At 34.4% G+C, this 24,655-nt stretch overlaps 1 protein-coding gene and 1 long non-coding RNA gene across 5 annotated transcripts; one reads left to right on the forward strand and one right to left on the reverse strand.

Annotated features, from left to right (window-relative positions):
- Positions 1–6,051: 6,051 nt before the first annotated feature.
- Positions 6,052–10,876, reverse strand: LOC109004584. 4 transcript variants are annotated; one of them, XR_004798531.1, is made up of 5 exons: positions 10,548–10,654; positions 7,551–7,758; positions 7,271–7,382; positions 6,969–7,071; positions 6,052–6,330 (listed from the first exon to the last, which is right to left on the reverse strand). It is a non-coding gene; the product is annotated as an uncharacterized LOC109004584 (long non-coding RNA). The 4 variants fall into 4 exon arrangements; XR_004798529.1 differs by lacking the exon at positions 7,271–7,382 and having other exon boundaries at positions 7,551–7,658; positions 10,548–10,876; XR_004798530.1 differs by lacking the exon at positions 7,271–7,382 and having other exon boundaries at positions 7,551–7,742; positions 10,548–10,876.
- Positions 10,877–13,794: 2,918 nt separating this feature from the next.
- Positions 13,795–23,874, forward strand: LOC109004585 (splicing factor SF3a60 homolog). Its single transcript, XM_018983177.2, has 12 exons — positions 13,795–14,056; positions 15,956–16,069; positions 16,540–16,644; positions 17,730–17,875; positions 18,508–18,604; positions 19,192–19,356; positions 19,766–19,837; positions 20,785–20,943; positions 21,118–21,195; positions 22,163–22,291; positions 22,409–22,555; positions 23,198–23,874. The coding sequence occupies exons 1-12, from the start codon at positions 13,883–13,885 to the stop codon at positions 23,342–23,344; spliced, it is 1,533 nt and encodes a 510-aa protein (XP_018838722.2). The 5' UTR covers positions 13,795–13,882; the 3' UTR covers positions 23,345–23,874.
- The last annotated feature ends 781 nt before the right edge of the window (positions 23,875–24,655 follow it).

The following is a 24,655-nucleotide window of genomic DNA, read 5'->3' on the forward strand; positions in this document are numbered from 1 at the left end:
ATGTATATATATAAAATATATCGTTGTATTTCACTTTCTGATGAGCATAATTTCTGTCGAAAAAAAGGACAGAGAATCGTCAGCTCAGCAACATGCATGCATGCACATAAAATATAACGAAAACAAGAAGAAAACTGGCTACGCGCGCATATACAACAAATGGACGCGGCTTCTCGAAGCATGCATGAGTATATATACATGATTAATTTGGAGGAGACATGAAACGTGACAATTCAAGACGTATTACCGTCTGGGTGGTGCTTGTCATGATCTCATGGGCATTGCGCGGGGCGTCGTATTCCAAACAGGCCGCTTGCCGCTGCTCATGCTTAATTAGATCATGTACATCGAAGCTGCTGCTGCTTAATTAGATCTGCAAACATGTACATGATTATAATCTCAAACTTTTCCTTTTTTTTTTTTTAATTGAAAATCACAATTGTTTTTGGGAATTATGGAGGCGATTGGTCAAATCTAACATATATATAATATATATTATATATAAAATGAGGAGATCAGGAGCCTTCGAAGATTGTAAGGGTCATCAGATGCAAAAATAGATCACACTGATCTCATGCATGCAATTAGTCTGTTAATATATAATTCATGTATATATCATCTAAAATTAATAACCTAGTTCATATCATCCTCAATATATTTTATCCTATATATACAATTAGTCTGTTAATATATAATTCATGTATCATATTCCTAATAATCTTTTTATTTAAATGATTAATTAGCTAGTATATGTTACATGATCAATTGGTGTTACTAAAGATGATACAATCAAGAATGAAAAGTAATATTAGCTTTATTTTTTAAAACATTTTTTTTTTGTATTTATTTAAAGAAATTTGAAAGAATTCCAATTTCAAAAGAATTTTGGGCATGAATTTTTATAAATGCTTCGCTCATTTGGGTGCAGAGTTAAAAGAGGATATATAATTGAAATAAATATTCCATAGCAACTTTTATTATTTCATCGTGAAAGAATTTCATATTCATATAATTATCAAGGATATTTAAAAGTACATCCATATAATTATTAAATGAAGATATTAATATTTAAGTTCATTTCAATAAATTACAATATTTAAATTAAAGAATAAATAAGAAAAGGTCATAATAGTGAACATTCATTTAATTCATTTTTATTATTAACTTCTAAATAAGGTTATTTATTTTCGGATCTTTTCCATTACATTCTATTGTCATTTCCATTCAGTATACTCATTCCATCAATTAATTCAATTCCATTCCCCCCGACGGCGGTAAAAAATTAAAAAATCTAGGGTTCTAAATCTAATTTTTCGCAGGAGGAGGAGGTCTTGGCTTCCTCATTCTCCCTCTCCTTCCTCCATCTACCCAGTTTGTCTATTAATGTAGTTCTTTTTACTTAGTTTTATTTTACTTCTTTCAAGATCGAAAAAGATAGATTTACAACTTTCCGACAACTCCCAAGAGACATGTGCGGCATAAGTAGACCCCCAAGTAGCAAATTGTTCAGATGAAAGTGGCGGTTTTGTGAAAATCACCGAGAGTGATCCTCATGCGCCACCATTTCCAGCAACTCTTCTCGCCATACGCATCAGATAACCGGACTCGCCACTACCAGATCTTTCAGATCTGACCTTTGTGGTTGAAAAGAAACAAGCGTGTAGCCTTCACGCACCGTCACAGATTATGAAATCTACCGGAGTTGGTCCAAATTGTAATCCATCTTTTTTTACATCTATCTTACTATTTTTCTTTTTGGTTTTCTTTTTGATTTTCTTATTGTTAATTAAAATAAAAAATAGTTCGTCTCTCGGACTTTTGTCTGTAGAGGTTGAGTCATCGCCTTCTATGAATGGTGATGTTGAGCTATCTTTTGGATATTTGTTTATAGAGAGTATCAGCAGTAATGAAGATTAAACTATTCACAAAATGAAATAGTATACTGGTAGAGCTCTAAATGTATTATTTTGATTTATGATGTCATGTTTGATATGAGGACATTTCAAAATATATCCGCTTATGGATGTAAGTTTCTTGATGAATGAAAGATAACATTTTTCCCTTAAAAAAAAAAAAATCCATTCCCTTCATTTCCTTTTAATTTTTTAATTCTATTCCATTCATTTTCTAAGTACAAACTCCCAAACGTAAGCCTGTAGTGCAAGTGGGTCTTGCATTCTTCCTCAAGACGAATTACGTCAATTGGGGTAGTGCTTATCCAATAAGGTTGGGCTTAGTTTGGACTGTAGAAAGCGAGAGGCCATTTTACATTTCTTTATCCCAACTCCAAGCCTGCGAGCTCACAGAATTTCGTAGTATTATATAAACGAAAGATTTATATATCGAAACTGTGATATTTGAAAGTTTTTATACTACACATTATTTATATTGTATGATTTAATTTGGAAAATTTAAAATTTAAAATTTAAAATATATTTTTCAAATTAAATTATGTGATGTAGAAGCTTTCAAATATATTTATTCTTATATATCAACTCATCACACATTTTGAATATGACCAAAAGTAATAAAATTACTAATACACTTAAAAAGTTGAATTATTTATTTTATTTTATATTAAAAGTTAAAAAAGTTATAATGATTAAATGATATGAGATGTTTTCTAAAAACAAACGAGATCTTAGATACAATCTTAAGGTATGTAAGTTTCATGCACTCTTTTTAAAAAAAGTAAGATTCATCATAAATTATTATTATTATTATTATTATTATTTATAAGAGTTTCATATTTACTTATTTTTTATAAAATAAATGTACAGAACTTACACGCTCTACGGACACGTTGTTAATTATCTTTTAAAAATAAAAAATTATAGGGATACAAAAACATCCCACACACCCATAATTTTTTTTCCCAGAAATCCCGCTGCCCACCCTCTGGCTCTCTCTCCTCAATCCTCCCTTTCGATTCCCAGACCCGCACGTCGCAAGTGAGAAGCAGCAGACCCCTCGCTGACAGCCCGAACCCACACCCTCGTCGACAGCCCTCTCTATCGCCAACAATCCCAACCCAACCCACCACCCAGCACTCATGTTTTGGCATAAACCTTCAATATTTGCTTCAGTGGTATAGAACTTCACCCATGTTTTAGTTCCGGATCAATATTGGCTTTATTAGTATAAACCTTCACCCATGTTTTGACATATCAGTAACGCCGGACATAATTTAGATTAATTTTGATAGTTAGTTCCAACAGATAATCAATATAGAGAAGACAAAATATTCACCTAAAAATACAAAAAAAACGACTATGATGTTCAATTGAAAATTATCAAAATTCAAGAATGTCGAAATTAACCCACAAGCTGGGTTGTAATAGATCTAATTCGAAAATATCATATTTTTATAAAAAAATCCTAATAAACATACCAAAAATAAATACGTAAATAAAGAAATAATATGCCAAAAATTAGGTTCAAAATCACGTTCTAAACGAAAAATGAAATATTGCCAGAAAATTAAAAAATATATTAAAATGGACATTCGAATGAGAAAACAGTTGATTTTGGCCTAAAAAATGATGCACATTGAGCACAGCTGGGTGACTAAGACGTGTGCGTCAAAAAAATCTTTTCGAATTGAGGTCATATGTGCAATTCTGATACTAGTAGCTAAAATTATGGCCAAAATACCGACATGTGCTCAAAATTGCCCCAAATCAAGGAAAGATCATTGTTCCTACTGTACTTGCACTAATTTGCCGTCTCAAGATAGTTCAGTGACATTAACGTGTAATCTGACAGCTCAACATCATTTGACTCAGATCTTCTTGCATCAATCAAAATGTATTATGGCACTTGCTTTAGGGAAAAGTAAACAAATCCTTATTAGACATGACCAGGATGGCTATATCAACTAGAATATATACAAATGAAATGTAATCAGGTTCAATCCCCTTCCCAAGCATTTCCTCAAACAACTCAATTGCTTAGTTTGCACAGTCATGTTGTTGGCAAGCAGCAATCATTGCTGTACAACAAACCACATTTCGTTCTTGAATCTCTTTGAACACGCGATTGGCATCAACCAAGCTCCCAATTTTTGCATACATCGTAATCAATGAGCTTGCAATGCATGCATTGTTCATAAAACCTGTTTTTATGGTTTGATAATGGATCAAAGTACCTTGATTTAGTGCTGAAAGACTAGCAATAGCATGAAGGATAGAAGAGTATGTAACCTCATCAGGTGCTATACCTAACCAGAGGACGGAAGTGGAAAAATCGAAAAAAAAAAACCATTGAAACAGGACGCAGGGGCTAGGAAACTAGAGAGAGTGACTTGCCAGCAGCCGAGGAAGCTTTAAATGCACGGGCGGGAAAGAAAATCACTGAAACAGAACGCAGGGACTGGGAAAGTTGCTGAATGGGACAATTGGCTGGGACTGACGGGATGAGACAAGAAACTCATGGAGATAAGATAGCTCTGGCAAATCTCTTAAAAAAAAAAACGACAGAAAAGCTGACATGGCATTCAGTGTGTGTGATTTCAAAGGGATTTCCTGTGCATGCCTCTTTAAAAAGAAAAATCTATTTATTATTTCGTACATCACACATTATATATATATTTTTAATAAATATATAGTATATGAATGATAAATAAAGAATTCAATAAATTTAAAAAGAATAAAATAAAAAGTACGGTGTGTGATGTGTGAAGAATCGAAATGATGAGTAGCAAAATTTAAATAGCACAAATCATTTTCCATTAAGCTTTCTTATGCAATTAATCCCTTACATAACACCAATTCACACCCAAGAAAACAAAAAGGAAAACAGATGCAGATATAGTTACTATATTCCATCATCAGCATACTAGTAAGATTCATGGCATAATTTATAAAAATTGCAAATTATCTACTTAACAATTCACCATATTATTAGACAATTGAGACTTTAGGACCCAGAAAAAAATAAAGTATTTCTCTGATGATCAAGTTGTAACACCCCGACCCTAAGGAGCCGGAGAGTTAACTCATATAACTTGATAACCAACTCCAACAATTCTGATGTATTTCCAAATCCAATAATTTATACTTCCAAAACTTCAAATCAAACGTAAAATACTTCAAATTAATAACAATCTCACATATCAAATCCTCAATCCAATGACTCAAATAAAATATCAACTCTTCTTCAAGTTCCAAATAACAAACTAGAATAAAATAAAATTTACATAAGTCTTCATAAACCGTCTAAATCCATAGAATTCAACTTAATAAGTAAATAACATCCAATAGTAGTACTAATACCACGAGGTCCCCAATATCTATTTACAGATAATCTTGTCCACAACCTCTAATACTGATCCTCAACTGTACCATCAATGTCATCTAAAAATATTATGAAGATTAAGGGGTGAGTTATCAACAACTCAGCAAGCAGAGAGCATATACTATCATGTAAACATCAGCATTTATAACATTCAGTATGCAGAACAAATAATTTACTTTCATAATGCATAATCAAAGCTTGGTACAAAAACGTTAGAGCGAAATTTCTAGAAAGGCAAACTTATTCCAAAAAAAAAAAAAAACCATTGGCATATCCAATCTGAAACATTAAAGTCATATCATTTCTTAGCATCATATTGGGACAAATACCATGTTTAACCCTCATGGTAGGATTATAAACTACTATTATACCCGTGGCTAGGCCATATACCATGTTTCACTCCTGTGGTAGAGTTATAAACCACCATTATACTCGTGGCTGGGCCATATACCATGTTTCACCTCCGTGGTAGGGTTATAAACTACCATTATACCAGTGGCTAGGCCGTATACCATGTTTCACCCCCATAGTAAGGTTATAAACCATCATTATACCCGTGGCTGGACCATAACAGAAAACAGAACATATATCATCGGAATCAGATCACAATCATATACCGAATCAGAACTTCATGCCAAGGTTTTCAGATGACACATCATATCAAAACAAAATACTTAATAGCTTTAGATCACTTCACATGTTCGAAATAAACAGAATCAAAATATTTTCATTTATTCATAACAAAACTTTTAAATTTTCATATTCGCTCTTTTGCATAGTTCAGAAAACAAAATACACAAAATTAGCTCGTATCTACACTAGTTATGACAGAAAAATATTTTCTCCTATGTAGAATTTTTGCATATGCAGAATAAACATCTGAGGTCATTTTCAGATTTCTTTAAAAAATAAACATGCTTATTTCAAAGTCAACCTTATTTCATTTCTTTTATGCAAAACTAGTATATGAACCCCGCTTACCTGACTTCCTTGTATTATCAATACCTTGAGTCAGAACTCTAGTAGTGACACCACCTAAACAAAATATATACCCAACATTTAATAAACCAAACTAGTAAGCTACTATTTATTGAGTAATAAACCAAAACAGTCCCTTCTTAACTTAATAACTATCATTACAATTAAATCCGAACAGTACACTCCTCAAACCATTCGCATTTAAAACCCAAAACAACCACCTTTTATTAACACCAAACCATCCATAATCATTTCCAAAACCAACAATAGCAACTCCAATGATTAAAACATAACCAAAACCATACTTCACCTCCAACCTTCAAATAAAATTTTCAGTGCAAGGATCAATATTCTAGTCATTCAACAATTCAAGACTCGCATAAAAATATCCAATACAACTAACTCAAAATACCCATAAATTTACACCAAATAGTCTCAATTAATAGCCCAAAACAGTCTCACAAAGCCATCCAAAAATCATACTCCTCAACTTCAAGAATTTCATCACACTCCACCACAATCCAACATATAAAACACCAATACAATATAAATTTATAACTGTAACAGATTGCCAAAAGTCATTGCAGTAGTGCAAAAAAAATCTTACCCACGCCACACTCAATTCAGTAACATTATTACATTTCACAACCAACCACAATATCCAAACCCTACCAAATGCTTCGGGAGTGACTTACCTAACAGAGTCACGAAAACTTCAAACCACTTCGAACCAACGCAACCCATTGTAGTCTACGTCCAGAAAAATTCACAGCAATCTCTAGTGAAAGAGAAAGTGACCTGCGCAAGGAAGGCTTGAGAAGTTTGAGTGTGTGCGTACGGCAAGCAAAACAGAGTGGTTTGTGTGTGTAAACAAAACAGAGCAAACCCAAATAGAAGAGAGGCCTGCGCGAGTAAAACCAGAAGAAAAGGAAGAAGAAGAAATAAATAAAAAAAATAAAATGAAAGAGAGAAATGCCGGATTGAGAGGAGGAATTACCAACGGTTGTTCAAGAACTAAAACTGCAGTGGAGTCAAAAGTTGAAGCTCTAACACTCAGGTTGAACGGAGGTGAAGGGATAGAGAAATAGAGAGGAACCGATTGAAAAAGTCTGCAGAAATGTGCGAGTTCGTTTCTTGAGCGTGGTAAGAGGTAAAATCAACTGCAAGGGTTATGGGTTGGTGCGTACGGTCTGAGCGATATGCAGAAATGTAGTGCAGTGGGAAGAAACCGTGGGGAAGAAAAACAGTGCAGCAGAAAAGGGGAATTAAACACTCACCAAAACGACTTCGTTCGAGCCTCTCATCAAGTGCTCGTGGGCTGGGCTTCGTGCAACCGGGCTGACTTCAAAAGAACTGGGCTTAGAGCCCGAATGTTACACAAGTTCCTGGTTTCAACCATTCTCAGTACGAATTCATCCGTTAATTGCTCTCATTTTGGTGTATTGAAGATTGTTCTCCTGATCCATTATCTGACAAGATAAGCAACTAGGCATTCATAGAGACTGTTAGAGAAGTGTTGAAGGAAAGTATGAGAAGACAGAGAATATATGTATATAATTGGAAGTCTTGATGATGCGTCTAATCGACAAAGCCAGGAGAAGGACTCGATCCTCGTTATTTCCCATCTTCTTATACTTTCCTTAACACTTCTCTGACTCCATGAATGCATCAGAAACTGGGTCAGGGCCACAAACAGATGCTTCGTACACCAAATTGAGAGTCAAAACATGAAGAGCAAGACATAACCAGAACCTCCAATCTACCATTGTATTATCTCAGGTCTGGAATTGTATATATAGGGACATGTCCTCCTTTAGTATTAGTATTGTTTTCTTGATATAAAAATTGAAAAAGGAGTTTCATCCACTTTGGTGAATGGTTAATATGATGGTTTTACATTCAATGCATACAGAAGTAAAGTAGCCAGTGGACACTTTAGGCCAACTTTTTTTCTTTTCTGCCTCTTTCTACCAGTTTTCGGTTCATATTTGACCAGGGCAAGATTTAGTATTAGTACGAGTCCTGTTGAATAGTGTTTGTCGTTTGAATCATGTATGGTCAAAAGGTAGATATGGTAGGTTGATAATTAGTGGTTGATGGACCAATATAACTCATGCTTACCCTTTACACTTGAGAGTATTCATTTAGATTAACAAAGAATAAGGTCTTAATCATCATGGGGTAATAAAACCATTTCCACCAACCCAATAATAATAGCTTTTGAAGAGTTTGATTAGTCAAAGATCTACATTTCCTTGATTCTGTCTGTTTCCCTGGAAAGAATCTTGGAAAGGGAGAATGGGAGTACTCCTTCTGCTCAAGTTGCAGGTTATGGGCTAATTTCATTTCACCTTCATCAACTCTCACTCCGAAACCGTCTTTAACTTCCCTTTTGAATTGGAAATTTCATTTCTGCAACATTACTGGCCCATCAAAAGCCACGCATTCTCATAGTCAAAGCATCATAAGATGTTGCATACTGAAAACATGTTAATAGTAACGGATTCAAGCATGTAATTCTTTTCTTACTATTTGTTAGTTTAGGGGTAAGAATGATGTCATGTTACCAGCAGCATATTTGTCCATATGAAATGTCAAATAGAGACAGAGATTCGATTGGTCTCAATGAGTACAATAAATAGATGGTTTTCATGAAGTTCGATCAACTTGGTGTTTATGTTTTGGTAGTTAAAGACACATTTTTGTGTAGCTGAGTACGGATTTCGCATTGCTTTTTTTTTTTTGGGTGTCAGTTTATACCATTAACAGATCATTATTCGGTATTCATCGATCTTAAAATCGATGTGCGTACTCAATGGTGCAATGGGCATCAACCAATCTCGCTTTTAGATGCCTGCCCCTAGATAAGTTCGTTAGATGTTTTTTGTTTATTGACAGTGGAAAAGATCTACCAAAAACTCTTGTAATTCTGTCTTTTATTCTATAATATTGAAAAAAAAAAAATATCATTATTCGGTGGTTGGAAAGGACAAAAAGATGTGCAGTCCTTTTAAATGGCTAATCAGCAACTAGAAAGAAGGCCTAGTTTAAAGCTTGAACTTTTATGAATCGGATGGCTAGTTGGGTTAGAAAATGTTAAGAGAGTCCAATCTGGTTTGTTTTTTGTTTTGTTTTTAAATATGCAAGGAATTGGCTTGGGCTAGTCCCTTAGATTATCCAAGATACTAATGGTTAGCCTCTAAGCATGTTTATCAATTGCCTCCAACTCCAACTGTTCTATTCTAAAAGCTTGTCACTAAAACAGATGGTTTGCTTGTTAACACTCGTTCTCTTGGAAAATACCTGTCCAAGAGCTCTCTTCCTTTTTGTCACTCTCTCTGTCTCTGTATCATGTATATCAATTCCATGAAAGGAACAGACACCAGAAAGAAAGGCTAGTTGATAAACTCTACCACTTCTTCACTCAAAAGAGTTAAGTAGAACAGAAGATGTCAATGATCATGTGAATAACTAGCCAAGAAGCCCGCTCCCCGCTCTTCATTGCCTCCTAAAATAGACTCTGGAGCTTCCACATCGTCCAAAAATCAAGTTGAACTCTAGCTCTTTAATGGCCTTGAAGAGAGACCATTAAGTAATAGTTTAATGGTTCTTGAATTACTTATATATGCTTTTGCATTTATCAAGTCTAGATTTTGAAGCCGAGTATAAATTACTACGATCACACCCAAACAGATAACTCATCTGGCTATTATCTTTTTTTTTTTTCGCCCAATAAAAAGAAAAATTGGTATCCTGTGACATACCAACTTTGGTTTTAGGGTATATTAGTAATTTTTCATAGTAAACTTTTTATTTTAGAATTTATATTTATTTGAATATAGTTTTATCAGAATTTATATTTAATTTATCTCTATATTTTCTATTATAGTTGCTATTTATGATTTGTTAGAGTTTTATTTTAATAAGGATTTCTAAAGTGTATCAGATTACGTTCACTACGATTTTTGTTTTGAAATTTAAAGTTTAAATTTTTATTCTAGTCTCCGAACCTCATCTCTTTGTTAGCCGCTGTTTGAAAACTTCAAATCACCAATCCGTAGGTTTCATCCCATTCCTCTGTCAATTTGAAATTCTAAACTTACTTTCAGCCTTATCACTAGCTTAGTCAATTTAAATTCTAGTGGAAACCGACTCTGTAGTGAGTAACGATTTCCACTCCGCATGTCTACACTCTCAGTCTCATGCACGTCTCTACCCTTCCAGAATTTTCCTATTTTTTTCCTCTATCAGCTACTATTATAAATCTGGCTTACCTCGTGTACGAGAAGAGAACCGTGAGCCACCCACTCCTTCTCGCATTAACTCCACGCCGCTCAGAGACGCGGGACTCCATTCCGGCGTCGCAGACGGTGCCGACCAGCCCAGCCCTAGCTCAGCCACCTATTTTCGGTAAGCCGACCACCAACCTCACCTCCTTCTCTCTCTTTTGTTTCGGACCCACTGTTTCTCTCTCTTAACTCACGCTCTCTCTCTTCCTTCGGTGTCGCACCACCATAGAGACCCCCCTTGTCGCGTCGCCGATCACTCCCTGCAACCCAGCGCCGCCGTCGCCCTCAGCCCTCTCGGTAAGCTCCATCGTAGAACCCTCTCTCTCGAACTCTCTATTTCCTTGTGATGTTAGCCGTGGGTTTCTTTTGATGGGCCTTGGGCCTTAGGCCCGTATGAGGATGGGTTTGGGCTTATTTTCCTGTTTGGGCTCATCTAGTATAGTACTATATTTATGGGCCAGAGTTTTTAACTTTTTTACAGATTATAATGATGTTTAATTGAACTTATATTTTAAGTTAGACTTGATCTCATTTTATTTCAATAATTGTTTTAGTGATTTATATTGAGTTTAATATTATTAGTTGAGTTTATTAAATAAATATATTTAGTTAAAGGTTCTTTTTAATAAATGTTTAAAGAATTGGAAATATGTTTTAAAGTATAATTTTAAGTCTAATATTTGAGTTAATATTTCTTTTGTAAGATTTTAATAAAATTTCTATGTTAAGAATTTAATGGAATTTATTAAGTTTCTTATAAGATTTAATAATTACGTTAAGAAATGAAACTTAGTTTAAGAATTTAAGTTTTTGTGAATTATTTAAAATATAGCTCGAGTATTTCTACTAAATTATAAATTAGTATTTTAAGTAATTTAAATACTATAAATTATTGATTTTAGTGTTAAACAAATATTGGTTTGACTATGTTTTAGAATTCCGAATTTAGTTAAGTAATAGAATTCCGAATTTAGTTAAGTAAGATATTAGCATTTATTTTAGTTCCAAACAATTTAGTGATAGTTATTTATTGAATATAGGTCTCAAGTTACGAAGTATTATTCAAGGAGAAACGCATCGAGGTAAGTAAATTTGATCATAAATTAGGATCATCACAGTTAGCTTATATGTATGTATTATTCAAGCCAGTTCTTTGATAGCCATTATTTATGAACCGCTCATGTCATATGCAAGCATGTCATCCAGCATAGATACGATCATGTCATTCCGCATCATGTTTAAATTCAGAAATTATGATTTATGTATGTAATATGTCATGCATCTCATGTGTATAAGACACGTAAGCCATCTTAACTTCAAGTGTAAGATAAGTTCAGATCAGTTAATAAGATGGCCATTCAGATGCATGGTACCAATGCAGTTCAGTTTCAGGGTGGTGTGCAAGCCACGAACTCAGTCGTGGTCCACCATAGTATGCTAGAATACTATCAGCAGTTCCCCTTGCTGCAGCGGGATGTGGGGCTGGTGCACAACCTTACACACAGGGTTAAGTGTGTTGGCCAGTCAGATAAGTAAGATAAATCAGTCAGTTAGTTCAGATAATTCAGTCATACATAGCATAAGCATTAGCATGAACAGTCATGAATTTTAAGTTCAGCATGAAAGTTCTTATGAAAATTTTATGTTTATTATGTTTTCGTTATGATAGATTTCTTACTGAGTCATCGACTCATTTTAGTTTATTTTCATGTTTTTAATTACCCAGGTGAAGATGATGATTACGAGCAGGCAGGCCAGGAGTAGAAGGAACATTTTAGTTTTGTTCAGACTTTTTAAAATAAAATGTGTCTCTTATGACGAATTTATTCAGTTATTTCTTTAATGTTTTTGGAAAGACATTTTTTATTAGACCTTTTATTTCATAATAAATTATTTCAGTTTATTTTTCAATTATGAAATTAGAGAATCGCTTGCCGGGTTTATTTTTCATGAAAAATACGTGACACACCTAGCCTACGGAAAGGGGGTGTTACATACCCACTCGTGGGTAGCCTAAGTGGTAAGAGCGTACTTGTATACATGAAACCCATGTCACAGGATCGATTCCTCTTTATGTTTAAAGATTTCAAGTAAAAAAACAATATTTTACTTGCTCGATCAAATAATAAAAGTCAATACTGATCTATAAATATATTATAAGAGCATGACTAAGTTTAATTTCTTTCTTAAATTTAAGATTGAATGTCGTAAAGTTTTTATAATATAGATATAAATAGTCACGTGAGATTTGGTGCCTTCACTCATAATTGTTAATTGAATGGTAGCATATATGTTATTAATAAAACCAATTCAAATAAGCTAGTTAGTGGAAAATTTAAAAGAAAAAATATAAATAAATAAAAAAAATAAGATTGTAAGTTTATCAAATAGCTTGTAAAAAGAGAACAATATATTTTCTTACCTCTTATGAGATTTGGAAAACATTAAAAAAAAATCAATATTAGAATGTGAGATCTTATTAATGACAAAAAAGAAAAAGTAAAAAAGGAAATATGCAAGTATGAATAGATTTTTGAAAAACGAAAAAGAAACCAAGACTAAAACAGATTTTTGAAAATCTTTGAGGGATAAATTTTCTTTATTATGAGGTCATCTTTAAAAAAAACCATATACTAAAACAGATTTTTGAAAATCTTTGGGGGAGCCACGGCCATCCCAGCCCTCAATGTAAATCCATCCCTAGTTGCTGGACGAGTGGTAAGGGCTTATTTGAAGGGTGAGATGATATAAAAATTTTATAAATAATAATAAGATAATTTGTAAATAGTATCAAGATAATTTGAATTGAGTATTTTTTAAATTTTGAAAAATGAGAGAGAAAAAATTGAATAAAAATTATTATAAATTTAAAATATTTAAATTATATTATTTTATAATATAATTTTTGTTTAAGAATTTAAAAAGGTTGAAATTATTTTTAATTTTTTATTTAAAAATTTGAAAAAATTATAATAATTAATTTAAAAAAATTATAATGGTTAGTTTAAAAATTTTGTATTTAAATTATATTTAAAAATAAAATAAAATAAAATGAGATTAGACTAGAATTTTATATCTCACTCAAAATCTGTCTTGTCATACAAAATAAAAATAAGAAGAAAAATTTTGCAAACGCCAATATGCGATAGACACGTCATCAAAAGTATCGCATGATTTCCACGTGAAGCTTTCAGCCTCCGATTCGGTATGTGGCGAATCGCGATTGACTATTTGCTCCTGTGGAATCACTGCGAAATCATTCTTCCTGAGCCCTAACTGCAGTTTTTACTTTTTAGTGAGAGAGAGAGGAGGAGGAGAAGATGTCGTCGACGTTGCTGGAGGTGACGAGGGCGGCTCACGAGGACGTGGAACGGCTGGAGAGGCTGATAGTGAAGGACCTGCTGAACGAGCCTACTACCAGCAAGGACCGCCTCTTTCAGAGCCACCGCGTTCGGAACATGATCGACACTATCATTTCCACCACCAATAAACTCGTATCAGTCTTCTCTATCTTCATCTTTAGTTCCTTTCTTCTTTCTTTGTTCCTTTTTGCCGAGAAAGGCATACGAAATAAAAATGAAGAAATTTCCTCGAATCCGTTCTTATATATGGGAACGGTGTCTATATATATATATAATTTTTTTTTTGTTTCAATACACACGAAACACAAAACCAAACGTAAGTCAGCATTTTGGAAGCAAATCTTTCTGTGATTCTACGAAGTAGTTGGGTACTGGGAAAAAAGGTGGAGAAGATTGGAAGTTTGAATCTTCTTTTGACATTTGCACTTCCAAGGATTAGTCTAGGTGAAAATATTTTTTGATTAATTTTTATAGTTTTGGAAGCAAATTTATATTTGTTTATTTTTCTGAATTGGAATAGCAGTACCTTCCTAAATGATAACAGACATTAACCGAGTGATTAATATCAGAATTAAATCTGACTGACTCGAAATATCGACACGGTTTTGTGGAAGAGAAGTTTTTTTTAGGTGAAACCTCACTAAAGTAGGGCGCTTTGGACCTACTTATACCAAATTCTAGATACTATTAGGTAATTTAGGAGTACTCCTAGCAAGAAATAGAACCTACGACGTCTACTTCTACCTTCATCGAAATTGACCACTAGGTTGCATTTTGGCGTGTGTGGTGGCAAAGTAAGTTTCATTAAATGAGAAATAAGAAGTAAAAAAAGAAGAAGACAACTTTGAATCATGTTTAATTGTAATTTTATATTTAGAATTATTGGGGAAATCACGTCATTGAGGAAGAATAGTTGTATTCGTCCAAGTGATTGGAAATTTGTTCTCATCTTAAGTTTAAAGCAATCTGGAAAATGGTCCCCATATGTATGTGTTGGTGTATTTGGCAGGAGTGAAATGATAGAAGCTTCGAAAACCAATGTTTTGAATACCGTACCGGATGGCATACCGGTCAAGGCACTGAATGAAATATTTCGGTATCGGTACCTTTTTGTGTACTATTTCAGAATAGTCGATATATGAATAAATTATATATATAAATATATAAAAATTATATTCCAAAATAATAGTCTATATACGAATAAATTATATATAAATACATATATATATAAATTATAAATAGTCTAATCTGAATTGGGGGTAAAAAAATAAGCTTGCAGTTTGAAAAAATAAAAAATAAAATAAAGACCGAAATATAGGCTGGTATTTGGGCTGGTACGAAACACCTAGGATACCTGTACCGGCCATTGGGCCGATACTAAAAATTTTGGCCGTACCGGCCGGTACGGTATGAAATTAAAAACACTGTCGAAAACCACGAGAGAACAATGGATGTGCTGAAAGTTTTTTTCTTTAAAACATTATTTTCTTGGGTGGGGGCCATTTTTTGTAACAAACTAAATGCCCATGACTTTCTACTTTCAGTTGTAAACTCTAGTTAGGCTCTTCTCATACTCCTTGTGTACTTGGGGCTTTGCCTATTATTATGAATAAAATTTATTGATTACCAATAGAAAAAAAGTTTAAATTTTGAAAGATGCTTGAAATTAGTTGTTTGTTTAGTTGACAACATTTTCTCAGTGATTGCTTGTAGCATCAATCAATTAATCTTATATTTTTTTTTATAAGTAATACGAATTTTATTGAAGGCACAAAGGGGCACAACCCAAGTAAATTAATCTCATAATTGTTGGAGAGAGTTTGTTATGCTTTCAGAGTAAGTCTTGTCATGTATTGTCTTTGCAAGGATTGAGGTTACCTTACTGTTTTTAATTATAATTATAATTATAATTACTTTACTGTTTTTAAGGCCTAGATGTTGCTCTTGTATATGTCCCATGTACTTGGGTTATGCCTAGTTCTAATTAATAAGATTCTTATGTACTGATCAAAAGAAAATAAAAATTTTCAGGTAGAGATTTATGATGATAAGGATAATGCCAGGAAGGATGAGATTGCAGCTCTTGGAGGCCAAACTGCGACAGGAACAAATGTGTTTAGTGCATTTTATGATAGATTGAAAGAGGTATCTGCAGAAGTACCTCTTTTTACTGAGCGTAAACATCTCACACATTATTCAGATATAGCCATCCTAGTGTACCATATTGCTATATTCTATTAATATGTAACCAGGAGGAATGCTCTTTATTTTGTCATTGAGCATTCCAATGTTGTGCTTGAGTTACTCTGTAGGGACCGGTGGAAGCATTGAGAAGAATATGTTTCAAGTGGATATTTTTCCTTTAGTTAATAGTTTGGAAAATTTAGTTTTCATTTTTACATCTCTATCCGTTCAAAGAAAAGTATGGCTTATTCTGGTCCTTTTCCTACTTTATTATCATATATGTAAGAAAGCATATATTATAAAAAAAATATGTAAGAAAACATATGTGAAAATATCACAGGATGTGCAGTTAGTGTTGTGAAACTGTGCTCTACAATTGATTCGTTGGACTTCTTATTGGTTAAGATTGTTACTATTTGCCGTATATGCAGATTCGAGAATACCATAGAAGGCATCCGGCTGCACGTGTTGTTGATGCTACTGAGGAGTACGAGGCCCTACTTAAAGAAGAACCTATAATCGAGTTTAGTGGAGAGGTCTCTGCACAACATATTTAATGAAATGCTTAATTTTAGTTGAGCTCATTTTTGCCCCCATGAAAATTATTGCAATCAATGCTAATACACTTTTGTTATTGCCTATAAACTTTATGGTGCAATTTAACCATGAGATGAAAGTCATGTGATTAGATTTAGTACTATCCAAATAAGTGTTTCTATTAGGTATGCAACTTAAGCAAGCTAGTTGAGTCCAAATCCAATGTTAATTTGGGCTTTAAGCAATCTTGGCCTTGGGTTTTTCATGCCTTGACTAGGTCTAAAATTACTGCAAGATTAAGGCTCAGTTTGGATACCAAAACCCTCTAAACCCGTCTCATCTCATCATTACAATTTTCACAAATTCTCACATAAAATACAATAAACAATTCAACTTTTTCAAATCCCAAAATAATAATAATATTAAAAAAATATTTTAACAATATTTTATTCAACTTTCAACTTTTATCTAAAACCATTTCATCTCATCTCGCTATCCAAACACCACCTAAAATTCTGGCTGGCCTAGGGTTAAAGTCTCTAGAGCCAACCTGTTTGCCAAGAGCAACCCATGGCCCATAATTCGATTATTTGACAGTGTATATTTGCATTTCATGTTTTTGTTATTAAATTTAGTTTTTTGTGTAGTGAGGCATGTCAATGTTAATTTTATGGCTTTTTGGGCTTTGATATTGTTGAACTTTTGGATTCCTAATGATGATTTAAGGTAACTTCATGGTAACAAATTATGGGTTAGTTTGTAGCTTTGAAGTCACCTGATTCTACTGGCTAGCGGAAAATCCCAAAGGTTAGACCAGTCCAACCAGCAATTATAAGCCAGCCCAAGCTCACAAGATTTTCTATAAGCTTAAGCTATTCAAAAAAATCAAATCAAATCCAACCTTTTCTTTTATCTTTTGTTTTTTGTATTTTTGTGGAATGGCAGTTTAATCACATGTATATAATTTGAATAAGCACATCTTATATTTTCTGTTTTGTGCCATTTGCTTGAATCTGATTTTTATTCTAGTGTAATTTACAGGCTTTCACTTGTCGTTTTTAATAGATCTTGTTTTCAATTTCAGGAAGCTTTGGGGCGATACCTAGACATGCATGAATTATTCAACCAGTACATTAATTCCAAATTTGGGGACCCTTCTACCGAGTACTCTGCTTACCTTGATGTTTTTTCACAACCACGTAAGATTCCTCGCAAACTGAAATTAACGAGGTAAACTACTTTCGGATTATATCCACATTTATATATTGGTTTGCAGTCCTCCCCACAAACATCAGGAAAAAGTCTGGTTGGCCTTGTCTACACTTACGGAATTAAAGTTAATTGAGAGGCATCCTTGGGTGATCAGGTCATAGCGTCTGAATAATATAAATGAAATACCTTGATTCAATCTTTGCTAGTGTATTGATTAAGAGAGTAGGCCTTGTTGAAATGGATCAAACGATGTTGGTGATGGCTATAGGTGGAAGTGCTGAGGGATATGGTCGGACCCATTGTGAGAGAGAGCCGCAAATGAGGGGCAAAAGGGGGACATGGTCACTCCCAATTAGACATGGTGGGACTTGGAGTGGGGCTTTGTGAGGGTGTTTTTTTACAGTCTTGGACAAAATTGGTTTTGACAGTAATGGACTAGTTTTTACATGGTATCGAGAAGATGGGGGGGGGGGGGGTATTTGTCTCAATATAAATCAGATAGTTGCTATCCTTCGCTTGAATGTGGAAACGATGGTAGACCCCCATATGTAAATTTGTATGAATATGTGTGTATGTGTATGTAAAGGTTTTGCAACAATGATTGTTCATATTTATTGATGTGCATCTCGTGAAAATTTTATTTTCTGCAGACAATACAGGGAATATATGGAGAATCTATTGGAATACCTAATATATTTTTTTCAGCGAACAGAACCCTTGCAAGATCTTGATAGAATATTCTCAAAGGTACTCGCACACTTCATATGACGTTTTTCATTCAAGAGTGGGTTGTAGTTTTAAAGTATAATTTTGGCCACTGTACTAAGTTAATGATCTATAGTGTGTGCACTAGTATGAAAGTGAATTATTTGCATTAAAAGGTCCATTAAAATGGCATTGCCTGGCCCTGTAAACAAGTGGTGGATGGCGGGTTCGTAGATTCAATCCCATTCCGGTGCATGATTTACTTGCCTATAACAAGCCTTTTTATACAATTATTAAGCTGTGGCAATTGGAGGTTGAAAGGCCTATGACTTAATTGGCTATATTAGAAATTAATAATGTAGAAGGCTTTTTAACTGCTATGTAAAATGAGTTGGGAGGCATTTTCTTGCAAAAGCCAATTTATCATGGTCCACTTTAGTGTTTTTTTCCTTGCTTCATCTTTTGAGTTCTATTTCTTGTTGGTTGATGGACTGTTGTATATTCATGCATACATGGAACGTGAACAAGATTTCATCAGAATGGTCATGGACCCTTTTCTTAGATATGGAAGCCCTTCTAATTGTGTTTTCTTTTTCCTTAAAAAATAATCTGTGAAAGGCTTGTGGTAGGTTGTGACTGAATTTGAAGAGCAATGGGCAAATAGAAAGGTACAAGGATGGGAGAATGACGGTCAAGAAAATGGACATGTTCCTGCTCAGCATACTATAATTGATCTTGATTATTACAGCACAGTTGAAGAGCTGGTGGAAGTTGGTCCTGAAAAGTTAAAGGAGGTAGGGGTCTGTGGATATATTGGTATTCTTGGCCTTTTTTTGTTGTTTAAATGTGTTTTTTTGTTCTTCATTTACAAACCTGTAGTTGCAGAGTCCTAATTCTAGAACATATGTTTAAGTTGCTTTGAAGATCCAAACTTTAGAATTTATCACCCCTTTTCTTGATATTATCTTTCTTCTTTTTCCTGTAATTGATAATGAAACATACAAAATGAAAGGACCCTCAGCCATGGTGCTGGAGGAGGGAGGGATTAATCATGATTACATGGGAAGTGGGAAATATACAGGGGAGACAACTTAAAGAAAATGGAACCAAACGGAAAAGCAAAATCTAAATTTCCGAGTTTTGACTCTTTTTTGACAAGTAGGTCCGTTTTTGTTAACTGACCACTGCCTTGTTGCCTGGCAGACATTGGCTGCGTTTGGACTAAAGACAGGTGGTACTGTTCAGCAGTGTGCTGAAAGGCTTTTCCTAACAAAGGTAATTGATCAGCTTTGGTACCTAAGATGTAAGGTGTAAGTCAGAAAATTTTTTGAAATGTGAATGAATGTTGTCTGTACTCCACTTTCCAAATTATTTCTTTAGTCAAATAAATATGTCATTTGTGTTATTGTTTAGTGATACTATTTTTTTCTGATGATAAGGAACCCTGGAGACCATGCAAACACATGTCCTATATCTTGTTTAGTGGTACTAATTAATTAATTAATTAAAGGTGATACTTTTTATTTTTTAATTTGGATCTGCTGGATAGGGAGAAAACTTGTTTTTTTTTTTTCTTTGGATTATTGTGAATGATAAACATGCTTTAAATTGGATTAGCAACAGTTGGATCTACTTGAGATCCTGTAATTATATGCTCTTTCTGTTTACTAATTTTTATTTAATATTATAGTCCTTTGGTTTCCAAACGCGTACCTTTTTTGTTCTCTCAACTATTGCCTTTTTAGTTCTGTAACCAATGGATTCAGAAATATTATTGAATTTAAAAGAAGTTAAGTTGTTAAGGAGTCTTTCTGTTATGAGACTTGATGATCAGGTTTGGCACATGATATAAATATCTCTTGGTCATTTTCTTCGTTAAAGCAAAAGTAGTGAGATTTCTCACCATTAACAGAAAAAGGGGGAGTAAGGGGTAGAAGATTGAATTACTCAAATAAATTCTGGAGGTCAAAATGTTAACATTGACACACTTTTAAAAGTTCTTTTTATTGTATAATGTGTCAAGGATTGTATAATGTTTCAAGGTATGCTAACTTACTTACAAAGTACTTTTCGTTTAAGAAATTTAGCTATTTCTACACATTGCATATGTTCTATGACTAGCTTTATGTACTGTTCAGCTCACATTTGTCTTGAAATTTTTATCTTTACCGCAGCACTTTAAGATGACATAGTTTCTCAATTACCTCATTTCTTTTGTGTAGCACACACCTCTTGAGCAGTTGGAAAGGAAACATTTTGCCAAAGGAACTCGTGCGTCCGAACAAAACCGGGCTGGTGCTGCTCCAGAACAAGATGACAATGCAAAAGAAATAGCCCTAATTGAGGCCAAAATGAAAAAACTGTGTATCTTATTGGACGAGGTTAGCCAATGTTTCATCCTTAGTTTCACCTTATGTATATATCCGTTGTATGCATTTGATGTTTTTAGAAAAGAAAATTTTTGGATGGGACATTTGAATATCGGTGCACAATTGCATATGTAAAAATGTTTTCAGCGACTGCTACATTTTTGAATTTTCTGTGACCTTGCACAGACGATTGCACGGACAAAAGACAATATCGTGAAGAAGCAGGCTTTGACATATGAGGAAATTGAAGCAGAACGTGAGGAGGTGAGTAAATAGACCTTTATTACAATCTTTCAAGTGTTTGCAGTATAAGTTGACATCCTTATTATTATGGGACTTTGTTAAAACCTTAAAGTTTCTCTTCTATATAATTTTCTTTTTTAAAGTGTCTGTTCTGTGGCATATTATTTCAACCATTCAACACATTTAACTTACCACGAGTATGTTGAGCAATTGTTAAACGCCCATTATGGGTGGCAAGTTTGAGGGTGCAGATGGTTAACCTGTCCATACCCTATACAATGTCAATTTTGAACTGCCACAAGGTGGTCCCAGCCTGTCACGCATCTCTTAGCTTTGTCTCTTGACTAGAAGTACCTAGTTAATGAAGACTAGTGAAATTGCTCAACGGCTGTTCTCTTGCATACGGCCCATATACTTGGGATATGCCTTGCATTTTTCGCAAAACTATTTATTAGTTATAAAAAAAAAAAAAAAAGAAGAGAAAGTGCTTAATGAGTGGTCCTCGCAAAATATTTAATTGGGGCATGCCTCAAGTAACATGAAAACTTGGAGTTTCAAATTCATCACAATTTGAGTGGCTCTCTCTTCAACACGTAATTTGGCGCTCAACTGGCCAGCCAGGCAAACACATAACCAACTATCACTTTGGAAGCTATGCATAATATAATTTGTTTTCTATTCCTCAAACCCACCCCCACTAACCTCAGGTAAACAAATAGGAGCGTTATATATTTTCATGGGGATTTTTTCCTGCACGATTATTTGTACCTACTTGTTGATTATACATGCAGTTTTTTTGTCTAATGCATGCGTTATTGCTTGATGTTTAATAGTCTTGCTCCCTATCTAAATTGGGGATTTATACCCCCATGCTTCATGCTGAAATATGCTTGGAGTTGGTTAGAGAATATTTTTGTTATAGCGTGGATCTTCTGGTTTGTGTTGGTTCTCACAATAGATAGTCACTTGGATTTGATTATTTGTGCAGGAGGAAACACAAGCTGATACTGAAAGTGATGATGAAGAACAGCAGATTTATAATCCCCTCAAGTTGCCAATGGGTTGGGATGGGAAGCCTATACCATATTGGCTGTATAAGCTTCATGGTCTTGGTCAGGTAGTTTCCCCATTTAATTTTAAGAGCCTTATCAGGCATTGGTGTCTGTTATGGGGACATCTTTTATGAGGTTCTTTGTGGCTCTCATGATTGTATTTTTTTTTCAATGCATCTCAGGAATTCAAGTGTGAGATATGTGGGAACTATAGTTACTGGGGCCGTAGGGCTTTTGAACGGCATTTCAAGGAATGGCGTCATCAGCATGGGATGCGCTGCCTTGGTATTCCAAACACCAAGAACTTCAATGAGATCACATCAATCGAGGCATGCTTTTGCATAAATTCTTTGTCCAATGGATTTCTCTCTGTATCACTTATTAGCATGAGTTGATGAGGTCAACAGTGTCAACTGTTTTTCTCTCACACTGGCATCCGTGTTACTCTGGTTGGGTTCTTGAACAATTGGACTAACAACACCCAGCTTAGACAAGGATAGCCAAAGTGATAGTGGGTTGTAAATTTGTTAATAATAATCCAAGTATAGTATATCATTGGCATCTCTGTGGAATTTTGGTTCATTTATTCTTGTTGTCCTGCCATAGATTAAAAAATCCTGAAAATGCCTGCGTCTTTGTGAACTGTTCTGGGTTTTTGAAATTGGTTTTAAATTTCACATCATAAAATTGGTTTTAAAACTAACTGAGCCCAACTTCAAAACACATATAGAAGTCTTACATGACTACTTGCTTATTGGTTCGTTATTATGCTGCATTCTGGCCAAAGAAAACAAGGACTACATACATACTGATATGTACGCTATCTGTCTTGTGGTAGATCAGGAACACGTGCTTATAATTCATGATGAACTGATGAGAGCATGTGAAAAGTCTTTTCTCTGTTTAGCGCTAATAATATTCTCTGTTTTTATCTTGATAATTCACCAGTATGTTCCAACATTTTAACGCAGGAAGCGAAAGATCTGTGGAAGAAAATACAAGAACGACAAGGAGTGAACAAGTGGCGCCCGGATCTTGAAGAGGAATACGAAGACAGAGAGGGTAATATCTACAATAAGAAGACATACAGTGATCTGCAGCGGCAGGGATTGATTTGAGAAGGGCAGTTATTTCGGAAAATTTTCATGCGTTTGGTGCTTTTGAAGGCGAAAGTGCTCTTCCCTTGGGATTTTACTGTATTTTTGAACTTCATGAAGGCGCCCCTTTCTCAGGGGTGAAAGCATTTGTTGGTATCAAAGCCTTTAGCGTTTAGACGAAACACATGAGCTCTTTATCCCTGCAATCTCCAGACCATTCAAAATGCTGGAGTATTATCATAACGTGTCCCGTGTTCACTCGTCAATGAGACAGGCCAGCCGGCAGGTTCTCTCCTTTCTGTGGAAGAGAAAGCGAGTCCAAGGTGAAGCAAGATGGCATAAGTGTGGAATTCCTCCCATCCAACCATTTACCGTACCCATAACTTATACAGTAATTTGTAATGTTTCAAATTTTAAATTTGAAGCAAGAGTGTTGTTTTATAGTATTGCTAATTGGAATTGCTACGTAAATTAAACAATCGCTGTGCTAACTAAATAATGCTTCTATTACAGTACTTTTTCTCCAAATAGATGTAATAGATAATTTTGGTTCTTTCTTTCCAAAGACATCCCTGCATGAGAAGGTGGGGAAAACAAAAGGTGGGCACTTAAGATTTGATAACGTTGTTGTACGTGAAAAACAGGAACTGGATTCTTGTCCCAATGAAGACATAGTGATATGAGAGCCAGTGAACAGAGATTAATGGGCATGGTGTAGTCGTCTTTGTTTCTTTCAAAATGCTGTTGATTTTATAGAAGTTTGAAGTTTGGATCTATACTGCAAGTTTTCTTGGTAGAGTTGAAGAGAGGTCCACACTCGGTGGCAATAAGCGAGTTGAAGACTAATAATGGTCGAGAACGAGAAGGACGCTTGCTGCCGACTGGCAACAGCAGCCAGCAGGAGAGAAGTTGGTATGAGCTTATCGCTGAAGGGGGGTCTTGATTTTGGTGTTTTATCAATTCAAAGACACTGTGGATTGGATGGTTGGGGTGCTTTTACTTTTCTTTTATGCTAGCCCACCCAACACAAAAATGTAGCTACCTTTCTTACCTACTACGGCTTACGAACAATATAATAATAATAATAATATTTATGGCATGTACGAATAATTTTAGTTTTTAAAAATTAATTTTATTAAACAGGAAAGTGATACGTAAGGAAGAGTGTGATTCCTCAACAATCGCCATAAAGTAATAAAAAACAATACAAAAGGGTGATACATGAGAAATGGATGAAGTTTATTTGAGACCATCATTACTTCTATTCTATTCTAGAATAGGATGTCGTCTTATAGAAAGACTGGAAATCTATTCTGAAAAAAAGGAAAAATA

The sequence above is a fragment of the Juglans regia genome, chromosome 16, assembly GCF_001411555.2.
Source record: "Juglans regia cultivar Chandler chromosome 16, Walnut 2.0, whole genome shotgun sequence".
In the NCBI taxonomy this organism is placed as follows: Eukaryota; Viridiplantae; Streptophyta; class Magnoliopsida; order Fagales; family Juglandaceae; genus Juglans; species Juglans regia.